The sequence below is a fragment of the Nasonia vitripennis genome, chromosome 3, assembly GCF_009193385.2.
Source record: "Nasonia vitripennis strain AsymCx chromosome 3, Nvit_psr_1.1, whole genome shotgun sequence".
NCBI classification, from domain to species: domain Eukaryota; kingdom Metazoa; phylum Arthropoda; class Insecta; order Hymenoptera; family Pteromalidae; genus Nasonia; species Nasonia vitripennis.
This window is the reverse complement of record NC_045759.1, coordinates 17,661,573-17,676,391: the sequence shown is the minus strand read 5'-3', so window position 1 is coordinate 17,676,391 and position 14,819 is coordinate 17,661,573. Positions and strand designations below refer to the sequence as shown.

General features: G+C 35.7%; 3 protein-coding genes, 1 long non-coding RNA gene and 1 pseudogene across 4 annotated transcripts; 1 reads left to right on the top strand and 4 right to left on the bottom strand.

Annotated features, from left to right (window-relative positions):
* The first annotated feature begins 367 nt into the window (after positions 1 to 367).
* Positions 368 to 1,213, top strand: CPR54 (cuticular protein RR-1 family member 54). Its single transcript, NM_001167825.1, is given in 2 exon segments — positions 368 to 413; positions 620 to 1,213. Coding segments are annotated over 2 exon segments (372 nt in total). The 5' UTR covers positions 368 to 401; the 3' UTR covers positions 980 to 1,213.
* A 263-nt stretch (positions 1,214 to 1,476) lies between these two features.
* On the bottom strand, positions 1,477 to 3,468 carry LOC100679822 (lipase 3-like). The gene is made up of 9 exons (XM_031927614.1): positions 3,463 to 3,468; positions 3,181 to 3,402; positions 2,894 to 3,092; positions 2,692 to 2,806; positions 2,385 to 2,631; positions 2,106 to 2,264; positions 1,941 to 2,025; positions 1,715 to 1,857; positions 1,477 to 1,656 (listed from the first exon to the last, which is right to left on the bottom strand). The coding sequence occupies exons 1-9, from the start codon at positions 3,466 to 3,468 to the stop codon at positions 1,483 to 1,485; spliced, it is 1,350 nt and encodes a 449-aa protein (XP_031783474.1). The 3' UTR covers positions 1,477 to 1,482.
* LOC116738541 lies at positions 1,941 to 2,264 on the bottom strand. The gene is made up of 2 exons (XR_004344748.1): positions 2,106 to 2,264; positions 1,941 to 2,025 (listed from the first exon to the last, which is right to left on the bottom strand). It is a non-coding gene; the product is annotated as an uncharacterized LOC116738541 (long non-coding RNA).
* A 514-nt stretch (positions 3,469 to 3,982) lies between the features above and the next one.
* LOC116416950 lies at positions 3,983 to 5,415 on the bottom strand (annotated as a pseudogene).
* A 1,109-nt stretch (positions 5,416 to 6,524) lies between these two features.
* Positions 6,525 to 13,405, bottom strand: LOC100122112 (lipase 3-like). Its single transcript, XM_016983472.2, has 8 exons — positions 13,077 to 13,405; positions 12,132 to 12,339; positions 9,786 to 9,900; positions 9,129 to 9,372; positions 8,145 to 8,300; positions 7,952 to 8,039; positions 7,425 to 7,570; positions 6,525 to 7,357 (listed from the first exon to the last, which is right to left on the bottom strand). Exons 1-8 carry the CDS (start codon positions 13,185 to 13,187, stop codon positions 7,196 to 7,198), a joined length of 1,230 nt encoding a protein of 409 aa, XP_016838961.1. The 5' UTR covers positions 13,188 to 13,405; the 3' UTR covers positions 6,525 to 7,195.
* Positions 13,406 to 14,819: the final 1,414 nt, after the last annotated feature.

Sequence of the window (14,819 nt, the reverse complement as noted above, 5' to 3'; positions counted from 1 at the left end):
TAAAAATTTTAAATCTTTCCATCGTCTTCATAAAGATTTCAACGATATTTTAATAACTGCGTACAATAAAGATTCGCATTATAGTTGACAAAGTTATCCAACAGCAGATATCACATTACTAAAGTCTAACAAGCCTCGTCTCATCAGTAGAGAGCTGTAATGACCGGAGGCGTCGAAGCGCGTGCGTGCATCTCGTAAGAAAATGATCTTGCGTAATGTGATGGCCCGGGCAGTGCCATCCCAATTCCGTTACGTTCAGGTTGCTATTTATCAAACGTGAAAGTGTTTCTCGATACAGGCGAGAGTGATATCATCCAGTCGCTTCTTCGTCCACTGGTATAAATAGAGACCGAGACCTTCCGGATCATCAGCAGTCAGCCAAAAACTGTACAAGCATCAACATGAAATTCATCGTAAGTCTCTCAGCTGCTCTCTAGTAGCTTTCTAAAAGTCTCTATTTCTCAAAACTCGTTCCAAAATTCATTTTTCAAAATTTAATACGACCATATTTAATCCATCTATAGATAATTTCTCGCAATTTTAACCGTTTTTAAGCTCTCTCGATTGTGTGCTAATATTTTTTAACTCTATAAATCAATTATGAACTTTTCGCTTCCAGATCGCAGCACTCGCCCTCGTGGCCGTAATTGCCGCCCAGGAGCAACACGCTACCATCCTCCGTCAGTCCAGTGACATCAGCCCCGAAGGTTCGTACTCATACAGCTACGAAACCGACAACGGCATCAGCCATTCGGAGACCGGTGACGCAAGAGTACCAAGCGAAGAAGGACTCGCCGTTGCCGCCGCCGGCCAATACCAATACACTGCTCCGGACGGTAACGTCATCCAGCTGTCCTACACTGCTGACGAGAACGGATTCCAGCCCCAAGGCGCTCACTTACCTGTCGCCCCCGAAATCCCCCAGGCCATCCTCAGGGCTATTGAGTATATCCGTAGCCACCCTCAGCCCCAGCAATAAATTGTTCAAAACTAGAAGATGAACCGGATTTACATTGACCACCTCTACATTACAATAGTTTCGTCTGCACACTTCAATTAGATAATCAAGATTTCGTTGAAGATGTACAAGGTATATTTGTGACGAGTCTCCAATGATACACGTTTAGGGATGAATTGACTGGCTATGTTGGCAATTTTTTGGCTGACTCATTTTTCACTGATCTTTTACAATAAAAAATTTTCTTCTACATATACATCACCTTTTCTTATTTATCCCCATTCCTAATATTCTATAACATACAGCATATCATAATCGCACTTATTTGTCTTGTTCGTGCAAAAAACAAAATACTCTTCTAAAATGCTGGTAGCCATAATAATGTTTATAATTGACATTGCTATTATGGTCGTGATTGGAGTTGGTATCAATAAGCACGGTTAATATTAGTAAAAATATTTATTACGAAATCGTTATTACAAAATTATTAAAATATAAAAATTTATGATGTACGATACATAACATTAATCCATATAACGTGTCATTATACTCATGATTTTATCATAAAGAAGCATTTTGATATCCTTTGCGTATAGGTAGTCAAGATGATTAAATTTTTCGTGAACAACGCGGAATTTTCCAATTGGATTCGGAAGCTTGGAGTGCAATTTTTCCACATCCTTACGAAAAAATTTGCAATTTTATATATGTTATTCAAGTACATGTTAAAATCATTAAATTAAAAAATGTACAAACCATTGCGTCCGAAAGCCAATCATTAGTACTATAATGTAGCGAGACAGGTGCTTTTACATTTTTCAAGTTGTACGAAGGAGGGACTAATTTGTGATATCGAGCTAGATTACCTTTAAGACCATAATCAAATTGCCGAAAATGTCCTTTAAATGGCAAATAAAATTTAAATGTAATCCATATTAAATAATATTAAAGCTTAATATATCATTTCGGAGACTAGGCATACCTGATTTGATTATCTGGGCGTAATGGACAAATTGATTCACACTGGCTCCAGCGGGAATATGAGCCAAAATCGCTGGGAGAAGTTCCTACCAATGACAGAAATATACAAATAAAAATAATGTTTTTTGCTCAGATTAAAATCATATGAGATAAAAAGTCAATTTACGGTATCCAATTGATCCTCATTATATCCGGTAATCATAAAAACAACGTTCTTGCAAAGTGGCTGTGTTACAGCATGCTTTTCACAGTATGTAGTCGTAAAATTCTTGTAAAATTGATCGCTGGGTTTAAATTCATACACACCAATCAAGTCTGTGATAAGCTGCAGGGTAAAAATAGAGGAAATAAAACAATTATTTTTGCGTAGACATTTATAATTTTATAATAATACATAAGTTATCTATGAACTATTAATAAATTGGCTATGAATATTTTAACTTACATTTAAAGGTGTTGTAAATCTCGAAAGAGCTTGGAAAATCGGACTAAACATTCTCGAACAATAAGCAACTGGAGCCAACGAAAACATGACATTGATTTTATCATTATATTCTGGAAGCTCACTTGCCATTACGTAAAATATTGTACTTCCTTGGCTGTGACCAACATAAAAGAGTTTGTGCCGTCCCGTTGTTTTTAAAACATGATCGATCATAGCAGGAAGATCGCGCAATCCAATTTCGTGCCAACTACGTAATGATACAAAGATATAAATTATTTACAGATTATAAATATTAAAAATTACCTACCTAAAAGCCCAGTAGTTTGGATCCTTAACAGTCAAATGTTTGTGTTGACGTGAATATCTGCTTCCTCTTACATTTCCCATCCATACATCATAACCAGCATCCGAAAGCAGAAATCCTATTGATCATAGGAAAGGTGTTTTTAGTAACAATTTAAAAATTGGGCGTTAGAAAGTATAATTTACAGCGCTTTTTAGTAACGCACCAAGACCTCTTTCAGGACCAGCTATCACCCAATCCATAGAACTTGCTAATAAACCGTGCTGAAGAAATACTACGGGTTTCCCATCAGCTTTTGGCTTATCTTTATTACCATTTATTCTATGCAGTTCAAGAATATATTCATCACTAGTCTGAACTGTGTGTATTTCAATGTCATAATTGTAAAGTCGAACAACTTCTTCCTAGAACGTATTTAATGATGTAGTCTTCAGTTCAAGTCAACAAACTTTTTGTTTTTCAAAAGTTAAAAATTAATTCAACAATACTCACAACATTTAGATGCGCATGCGGGTGAAACGCTCCAATTGCTTCCGATAACGCTGTCAAATTAAAATCTTTTAGAACATTATCTAAATCAAATAATTTTGATGGAGCGAATATCTGTTTCGATACTGCAGCTGCATCTTCAATAGTTGCCGTAAAGGTAATAATAAAAGACAAAACCAAAACTGAGAATTGCAGCATTTTGTTGCACTGAATGACAGGATGCCTCTGTTTACGATTGCGTTTGAACACAAGTCTTTATATACGTTTAATGTGTATCGTGCATACGTGCATCTTAAATGATTGTATATAAACATAATTAAGATGGTAATCATTCACGATGTGCGTTCTTATTAAATTAAATCAGTTATGGTATTAATATCCGATATCATTACGTTACGTTAAGCTTTATGTTTTGCAATTTAAATTTACTTTTTTTAAGTAAAGACTTGTCTATGAATTACTACATCATAAATTTCTATCAATTTTTTTGTATGCACTAAATTTTATAGAACTATCTATTATAGTTTTATAACAGGACGATTATTAGTAAATTGATCTCTTCTGCCTCTATTAAATTATGTTTCATCTTTAACGTAAAATACATTGAATACGACGTACCGAAATAAATATAATTATCAAACATTCAATAAGAAAGTGCGTAAAAAAATGCACATAAATAATAATATGAGACATATATTATTTAAACAATCATTTCGGTTTGTTGTAAATTTGGTATCACCTTATAAGTCTATTTATGGTATGTACAAATTTGAAAGATGAATTGATTTAAAAAATAATAATAATTTTAATCCTTATAACGTCTCATAATGCTAATAATCTTATCATACAATAGTTGCTTTACATCTTTCGCTCATAAGAAGTCGAGATGATTAAATTTGTTGTGAGGTACACGAACTTTTCCAATAGGATTTGGAAGCTGTGAATACAACTTTTGATCATCCTATAAAAAATATGTCACATTATGAACTCGGCAAAATGTTTAATTTAAATTTTATTCTACCATAAAAATACTAATACGAACCGCTACATCCGAAAGCCAATCATTAGCACTGTAATGTAAGGAAACCGGAGCTTTAACTTTCTTCAGGTTATATGCTGGTGGCTTTAGTTTGTGATACTTTGCCAAATTACCCAGGAGACCAAGGTCAAATTGGCGGAAATGACCTTTATCGACAATAACGTATAAATAAAGGTGTATTTAATTTATATGATGAATGGTTGTAATATAATTTTACCTGATTTAATAATTTGAGCATAATGAACAAATTGATTCACACCAGCTCCTGCTAGGATATGAGCTAAAATAGCAGGTAAAAGTGCCTGAAAAGTCAAAAATAAAATGCTCATAAGCGGTTGTAATACACGATCGCTAATGAAATAATAATTGTGAAAATAAGAAGGCAATAACATACGGTATCCATTTGGTCCCAATTAAACCCGCCAATCATGAAAAAGGCATTCATGCAAAGTGGTTGTAAGGGTGAATTTTCTTGACAAATTTGGGACGTGAAATTTTTGAAAAATTCATTCGTAGGCTTAAACTCCTACATACCAATCAATTTTGTCAAAAGCTAGAAAAAATAAATGAAGGCATGTAATATTTTATATAAGTAAACGATAAAAAACATAATCATCAATCGTTATTCATTTTAACGTAAAAAAACAGAACTATAACTTACGTTTAAAGGATTTATTAGCCTTGCTAAGGCTTGGAAAATTGGACTAAACATTCTTGAACAGTAGGCTACTGGTGCAAGCGAGAACATAGCATTGATCTTGTCATTGTATTCTGGCAATTGTTGTACTTCCTTGACTGTGACCAGCATAGAATAGGTTACTTTCAAAATGTGATCAATCATTGTTGGCATATCACGTGTACCAATTTCGTGCCAACTGTAAACAATCATTATTTTAAAAGATATATTAAAAAAATGTTGAATGGGTAAACTTAGATTAATACTCACTCAAAGCCCCAGTAAGTTGTCTCATCCTTAGTTAAACGTTTATGTTTGCGAGACTATTTACTACCTCTAACATTTCCCAACCATACATCGTATCCAGCATCGGCAAGAATAAAGCCTAAAAGTAGCAAAATATTAAACTCCTCTAATATAAGCAATAAAACAGTTTCAACCCCATTTAACATGGCATATGATAAAACTAATTACCGAATCCTTTTCCCGGGCCCGCAATGACCCAATCCATCGAACTGGACATCCATGCATAAGAAGAATAGGAGGTTTGCCAGCGGGGTTTTTATTTATCTTATTACCTGTTGTTCTATGCAATTCGAGTAAATAATTATCACTTGTCTCGGCCGTATGAATTTCGATTCCATATTCGTATAACTCTACAATTCCTTTCTATAATCAAAAAATATTTGATAGACAAATATCTACGCGAAAAATACCAATGTTGTTTGTTAATTATATATAAATATATATTCACTTACAACATCCAAATGTATGTGCGGATGATCGGTTTGCAGTATTTGCGTTAATTCTGTGAGATTTAAATTCTTTGGCAGTATAAGCTCTTCAGGAAACTGATTCATCCTCACGTGGTAAACGCGATCCCATAGACACAGACACCAAAAAGGTGACGCACAGAATTGTTAGTAATGCGAACCTATCCATTTTCTCTATAGATGTTTGCGTTTTGCAAACTGACATACCATTTATTTCTGTCGCAGGTATTTATATACTTATAATGTACGCAGGATCTTAAAGGCAGTGGGGTTACAGTTGTTTGACCTCTTGGCATAAAGAATAGATTTATAAGATTTGCTCTTAATGCATTTGAGAGGTCAATCAAGGTGATAACTGCTTTCTCCATTGATTTTATTAGATCAATAAAGCTTAAGGAATTTCTCTTTGACTGTTTAAATCAAAACAATAGAATCATAAACAGTTGCAATTTTCATTACTGAACATTAGTTTTGAAAAAGATTATGAATTTTGTTTTTCTTAATTAATTATCACATTGAAACACAGGACTGCCTATTTATCGTGGTTTAATTTTATAATGCTTCATTTTTCTAAACGTATTATTATTATTATTATTATTATTAAAATTATATATTATTATTAAAACTATGCAAAAACTATGCAATAATTGAAAATCGTGGAGCATCGAAAAAAATTCTTACAGAGTATCTCGTGCTAGTGTCAACAAGTGAACTCTCTTTAATGCATGATTCTCGTAGTTGTAATAATGAAACCTATACTATATAGAATAAATAGATTGATTTGATTATGAATTTGTTTTATTAGAAACTTAAATTGAATTTTACACTATCATTAAAACTTATTTTTAAATAGCGTTAAGTAGTTTCTTATTTGCAATCGTACTCATTGAACAAATAATAGTACCAACAAATGATTTTTTTGTCAACCCTATAGACAGTGGCAATATTAACTTGCGATGTTATCACTTCAATCTTGATAAAAGTGTAACGTACAACTGGATAATCAGGATTTGAAGCGTGAAACATGTCAATGCTCTGATGTCAATATTTTTATTTGAAGCGTCTTAAATGAATATTGATCATTCACATAAATAATTATACAATCAATCATCCGATGGATTAAATTTATTACTGCTGAGATATCATATTAAATCCTTGCGTGATGCATGTAGCTATTTGAGCTTTTATAAATACTCGCTAAATTTGCGAAAATATTCTCGTATAACTTTTACTGAGGCTGAGAAATTTAACTTGATTGCAATATATTCCTGTTGATTCGATACTAATATCTTAAATGACCAATAGTTATGATCTTTTTGATGTTGATATGTGAATGGTTAGATACATAGTTATGTTTTTTCTTATCTTTTTGTCAAAAGGTAAAAATGCATTTTTACAAGATAAAACAAATGTCTTTTGCTAGTTTAAAATTAACTTTTTGACAATGACTAGATTGATTTGATCCTTATAAATATAACGATTTTGATGAACACATTGTGGTAGATACATTCTTTTCCAATCAACAAAATATTATCGAATGTATCGATACTTGTTCATTAAACGCATTAGAGGTTCAAATACAATTTCTGGCGCTGTTCTTCCCCATATGAAGTCATAGTGGTTAAACGGGTTAGCTGAGATTCTTTGATGATATACTATACTTCCTAACTTATTTGTTAGCAATTCAACATCCTGGAAAGAGTATGATGATTATTTGAAAATTTTAATATTTCCTAGTACATTTGAAACTAAATTTTACTTTGGGTGTAGCCAGCCAATCGTTGTTACTACTAAAAAGTGCCATGGGAGCAGTGATAGCATCTAATTTGTACTCTGGAGGTACTGAAGATCCGTATAGTTGAATATTTTTCTTAGCATCTCCATAATCAAACAACCGGAAATAACCTGTAATCATCAAAATTAAATTATATATTTTTTTTAAATATACATTATGTAATACATGATATACATAGTTGATTACAATCAGTTTTTTAAATAAAGCACACAAAAACACAGTATTTTATTGCCCCAAGATAAATGAATCCGAACGCCTAAGTTAGATTCTAGACTGTCTAGATCTTTCGATAAAACGATAAAAAAAAACTATGTACGTTAAAACAATTTGATTTTTGTAATAATCCTTTAGAAAGATTGATTAATATGTCATTGATTAAATACTACGCAGATAGCAAAAATTTAAATTACGAATTGTAAGTATTTTAAAAACGCTATAATTTAAATGAAATATCATTATGATCTTATAATATGATGTCGATGACAATTTACCTGGATTTATATATCCTTGACCATAATGAATGAGCTGCTTCCAGGAAGCACCAGCCGGTATGTGACCTACAATCACCGTTAGCTTATCCTGTAATTGACAAAAAATGTTGATTAAACAATTATAATCATAGTTAAATTAAAAACCGTTAATTAATCGTTAAAAAAATCACACCCTTGAATAATATCAACTTACTAGATCGATGTCTGGACTAAAGCCAGCCAGTAAATAGAATTTTGTACTGCAGAAAATTTGTGTTGGCGCTGCACTCTGACAAAAAAGCCTCGAAATGAACCTGCCCCATCGTGAGCGTGATCCAAACTCTGGATAACCAAAGTTTTCGCCAACCCACTATACATGCAAAACAAAATCAAAGTAATAATTAAATCATGACAAACAACAAGATAAAATAAATAATTTAATCTTTTCCAAAATGTTGGAACTACTCTTCGAATTTATACTATCACTGAGCAGATCTAATCTAGTAAATATATAGAAATCACTTTCAAAAAGATTGTAATATATCTTTGAAATTTATGCTCAGTATAAAAGATTTGATACATTGAATGCATCTATTTCAATTTATTCTTCCGTTTTGCATGTACACATAATAGCGTGTATCAAATCTATCAATGGAAACACTCCGTATAAGCAAGAGAAATTCAGTTTACGCAATTCGTTTTTTCCGCGATAAAGTGTTATTTCTGCTCCAGTGCTCATAGACGTAGCAAAATTTAGATTACCTTAACAGATCTATATTCAAGCGTGTTTCTTGTAAAGGATATCTTGCATACGGAAATTATGGTACTGTCGTTAAACTACGTGTTTGGCTATTGTATTTGTAATTGAAATTGATCTACTGTCGAATTAAAACAATAAATTTCGTACGATATAGATAGAACAAAAGGAATACTACCTAGATTTTCTCAACTTTTTCAAGCAACCAAAGTATTACACCTGCCCTTCAAACAATAGCTCGCTCTTTTCCGTTTCTCGCAATTGTTAATTTTCCCACTTGAGCTTGTCGACAACACCAACTTTATAATACGCGTTACTCACTATAACGATCACTGAAATTCAGTAAAATGCGAAACCGAATTTTCGCCATAGGTAACGGAAAAGTAGCCGAAAAATCTAAATCTAAAAGTCGGGAGTGCAGAGTATAGCAAAATAACGCACCACGCCGAAGTATGTCAGCTTGGTGAGTTGCGTAATCGGGCCGCGGAGATAGCCGGTGAAGGCTGCAGGTGCGAGGCCGGTGGCGAGCGCGATTTTGCTGTTGTATTGAGGCTTCTGTGAGGCCATGACGAGGAACTGGGTCGTGCCTTGCGAGTGACCCACGTAGAGCAGAGTCCGTCGACCCGTGGCGCTGAGGATGTAGTCGATGCTCGACGGCAGGTCGTAGTAGCCCAGCTCGTGGAAGCTGTAACAGCGAGAGCGGAAACTATCAGAGCGGTCGTTCAACCCGCCGTGTACCCACGTGCAGCAGTACTAACATATATAACGAAAGTGAGAAGCGTTTCGGGCTCGTCGTTTGTGCAAAGATAATTACACGGTTATTATGAAAATTTCGCGTGTGAAAATTCGTTTGAAGTTAATGCTACCGTATAGCGATGGGAGTCTCGGAGTGATTGGATACCTTCTCTCACTCTGATATTGGTCAAGTGTGTATCCAATTACCAGATTCTTTCGGAGCGACTCGCGCGTGTACGTACTTGGTCGAAACGAGGGAAAAAAAGTCGAAAGGCCTATATTACATTTGTATTTAATGCATGTTCGTGCTGTGTGTACTTCATGTGCGATTAAGCTTGATAATACTCAAAAGTAATAGTTTGCCTAAAATCCCAAAAGTAACGATCGGTAGGTTCCATCGTCGTGTGGTTTCGAGAATAGATGTTACCACGGTTGTTGCCCAGCCAAACATCGTATCCCGTGTCCGCAAGAAAATAGGCTGAAATTCAAATTATTATAATGGCAATTTTATATTGCAGTATATATGGCACGCACTTGATAATACTTCGATATAATGAATGATTATGTCTATACGATGGCGCTGGCTGCAATTATTTGCAGCAGCGACTGCTTATAGTAATTATTATGTCAAATCTCACCGTATAGACTATACGTTACATTGTATAATGTAGAGAAGCTAACGTAACGATCGTTCTATCGCAGATATGGTATTGAAATCTATAATAATTTACTTCCATGTTTTTAAAGGCGTTTCGTTCACTTCTTTTACAAATTATTGTTTTGAAAAAATAACACATTCACCATCGATATATGAGGATTCAAGTCTCTTGCACACTTCCATTGCAACACCGCCGTGCTACCTCCAAAGCGTTCAAAGGATTCAAATTTCCGCGCGACGGTCATAAAAATAAACTTCCCTGCACAGTAGTGTAATTGACAATGCAAGTATGTGGAAGCTATAGGTGAAGGCAAAAATCCCAACTATTTCTCCGATTTTGCAATTCACCTCGCTACGCTCAATCCTTTCCGCGAGTAATTACGCGCATCGACACACCCTTGAAAACCGCGCGAGCCTTGAAGCCATTACTTGCAATCAAAGTTTGGCCGAAAAAAAAGGAATAACAGCGAGTCGTATAGCACAGCGAAGGATAACAACGCACGTGAGGATTGTGAATGCAGCGATCGTGCACTTTGGTCAAGAGAGTATGTATATAGAAGGCTCGTGAATCGGGACGTAATAGGCGGCATTCGAAATGAGCGCGGCGCGAGAGCGAGAGCGCGCGCAGGAAAGCGCGTAAACGGTGAAGGTGCAGGTTTTCAGTTTGCCCGTACACAGTCTGCCAGGGGATTTCGTATGGAAATAAGGCGATTCGGAGGAAGCGACGCGATGCTCTGCATGTAAACTTCGACATTATGGGCGTTGTTCCTTGGAGAGATTTATGGCTCGTAAAGTATGAAACGTGGAGAGGGAGCTTATACGCGTGATTGTGTTATCAAGTCGAAAACGAGAGTAGGCGCGTGATGCAATTTTCGTAAAACGTCCTCAGAACCTTCAGTTTCGACAATTTCTTTATTGGTATGTATTAAACAGCTTTATGTATACGTTCTACGCGCTGAGGTGTTTCTTATTCTTCCTTTTTCTTCAACGGTAACATCAGCGCATTACAAAACTACTTTCTCCATATTCATAATATTCCGCGAGCTGCGCGCACCGGTATTATCTAATAGTGGAAATGGATCTTTCATCGCGTTATCGTTTTTGTTCTGGTCTGTACGGCTAGTGCTGCATATATAGGCTTTAATTAATCCCCCTGCGAGAGCGAGTTGCATACAGGTCAGTATGTAGCTATTTCGCAAGTGTATATATATATATATACACACACACACGCACACACACACACACATATATATATATATATATGTGTGTGTGTGTGTGTGTGTATATATATAGCTACATACTGATCGCTCGCAAGCATTTCTCAAGATAAATCCCCTGATTTCTCATGGCTCATCATCTTTGCCTTCTACGACAGCTTGATTTAGGTGCCCCCGTCTCTGTGCGCGTTTTTATGCAACACGTTCGTGTCCATTTTCGCACGAGTGTTAGAATGCAGTAGAATGTCTTAATTATAAAAAATTGTGCTAAAAGTACGGGGTCCGTTTAATTTGTCAATTACGAATTTTGCGTGTAATTTAATGCAGGCTTGGAAAAAATAGTTTCGAAATAGCGTCCAGGTGTTCCCGATTGAAAAATTTGTACGTAATTCGATCCAATGACGGTTGGGAGAAAAATTTTGCAATCCTTCGGAATAATTTTGCAACACGAATTCGATTAATAAAATTAAACAATGGACTCGAGCGCGATCGGATAATAACGGGAATCATTCTTCGAGGAGTGTCAAGGCCTTAAATGTGGGTAACTAAATTTTATAGCCTTGGATTACACTCATTGTCAGTTACCGACCCTGGTGCGAATGCAGCAGACAGACTCTTTCACCATAAAAGTTGTTGAACATCTTTCACAGTACATGCACGCCAATTAATCTTTCTCTCGTATTCGCAATATTCATGATTATCCTTTTACACACACAGTGTGTTTTCTATTGATGGATACGTTACTTTTATCAAATTTTATAAATTCTATAATATAATGATTGCGTTTTATTTTCTGTTTGTGAAACATTAAGTTTATTAATATCTTGTACTAACCTAATGAATAACCAGGTCCCATGAGGACCCAATCAGCTGAGCTACCACCCAATCCATGCTGCAGTAGAACAGGTGGACGACTTCCGGAAAAGTAATCGTCGAATCCTCCACGTCCATGCGGAATCCTGTGCAGCGACAGAATGTACCCGTCCTCTGTTATGACAGTGTGAGCCTCGAAAGGGTAGCCGTACTTTCTCGCTAACTCATTCTTGATGATGGAAAAAATTTAGAATTATACAAGATGTCATCTCATATAAATAATGCATCGTCAGTGCTTAGAATTTCAGTAATTTCGTTTGTTTACAGTAATCTTGGGATATGGGTTTTACAAATAGTCTTGAGCAAAGCAGGTGACGACAGTCGCAGAATTGGCCAAGCTAAAGTCATCCAAGCGAAACAACATACACAGTGCACTGCATCACATTGTTACAGAATTACGATTTGTGCTGCAGTGAACTCTGCAAGTGCATTATAGATACTTTCGAATTTCAAACGGCTGAAATCTTTATGGTGCTATTACTTTGTGGGTTATTGGGTCATAATTAGCATTATTATGACTAATTAATAACGTAAGTGATGTTGCATGTAATATTCTCGTTATTATTCTTATTGAATTCAGTGCTTTTTATCAATTTTTCATTTTACTCTGATTCATCTGATCAATGACCGTACTCGTCTCTCTCTCTTCTAATTATTTATCAAATTATGAACACTATCGCAACTGATGAAATAGTTGAATTCATAAAAATTTTGTTAATTGAACCACGCGAGTGATCTAATGTTTCGATAAAATCATACACAACAAGCTATTTGTAACAGTCGCCAGAACTGAAAACCTCCCATCTATCTTGCGCATGGTCCTCCCCATTATTTGTCTTTTAAAAAACTTAGCATCCTCACGTTTACGTCCAATTCAATGCCTACAAACAGCACAATCGCACTTACGGTCTTGAGCTCTATATCCGGATTGGGATCCAGCGCTGCCCTGACGCCGGCCGGCAGTAGTCCAACCAGACCCGCACAGCAACTCAAAGCGAACACTGCTGCCACCGACATGCTGCCCCGACCACACGTGTACACACAATTTACAAAGTATCGAGTGCGCGCAGCCCGTTATTTCCACTATATGACTACACACGCGTACAGGTGTATAACACGAACCCACAACACTCGTACTATAGCTCTCTCACGTGCGTTGGGCACACGCGCTCGCGCTCGCGAGACCCGCGGCAGTAAACTGCGCCGAGTCGTTGCACCGGCTCTTATATACACATTGCACCGCTCCTCGACGTCCTTAGAGCGCCTTCAAAGGGGCCTGTGTGTATATAGTTTACTCGTGTATGCACCGCTGGCTTTGCCGCCGCCACCGCCGACTTTTCACTGCATCTCTCGTGCACCGCCGAGTCGTTTTTCGCGCCTTTTGTTTTGCCGGATTTTCTTTTGTGTTTTGACGTTTCTGCTGAACTGCCTCCGGGGAATGCGCGCGCTGTCATGGATGTTTGGCGCCGCGGATGAGTGAAAGTTTGCAAAAATTTATAATGAGATCCGACAACAGAGCCGCATTCGAAGTCCTGGCTTGACGACTGAGAGAATTATGAATTTGAGATGAGTTTGGATCGGTGTCGCCTCCGGGATGAGTAAATGAGGATAAGGTCAGATTCATCAGAAAAAAAATATCAAAAGTTGTACTTATGAATTTTATGAGATATGCAAATATAGATCTTTAATAAATTGCATTGATATATTGTAATTTAAAAGTGTAGATATACAAAGTCAAGCATATTTTGTTATAGAGCGACCTATATCATTATAGAATGTGCGATGAAAAACAGCGGATGTTTGGTTTGGGAATTCCCTATAGTATATTAATCCATTTCTTATCCTGAGATTGTATACGCGTACTTCTCGTGCAGATAAAACAGAAGTATTACACGTCAATAACTTTGAGAACGAAATTATTTCCCTATATTGTAATCAAGATCTTCGTGTCACTATAATCCTTATTATCAATATAAGATATAATTGTGCTATGTCGAAAAACATCTAGACGCTTTAACAAAAGCGTAGCTATTAAAACAGGACTTACATGAAATTAAATGTTTACATTTAAATTTAGCAAATTATTCTCAAAAATGCTCCAAATTTATGCTGCGTATAGCTTATTTATTTTGTATCAATAAATAGTGCGTACTTTACATTATTTATGCGGCACCGACGAATTCCAGCGTAAATACTAGACACGTTTTTGCCTCAGCATAGCTCTCAAACTGGTTATGTTAAGCAAACCAAATTTCATCAATCGCAATACTTTAAAATTTAAGATCTGTAACGTACTTCGATCAATCATCAAATTTTTGTGGTAATCTATACTTACCAAATGGTTGCCAAATAAGTAGTTTTTACATCGATATAGTTGCTATATATTCCATATTATTATACGAATATAGCAATATAATTAATAATATTATGATCAATTTATTTAAATATAAAACTATACAAAGATTTTTCAGAAAACGTGCGTTAGTAAATAGAGGTCGAGTTTAGACATGCAATATCAAGAAGGTGACCGAGATGGCGCTTGTATCTTCAAGAGTTTTTTTATCTATCTTGCTAATGAATTTCAACAGCGAGAGATCTTAAGCACTTGTTTATACCTATAACACTGAATTCTATGAAGCACTGCATAAA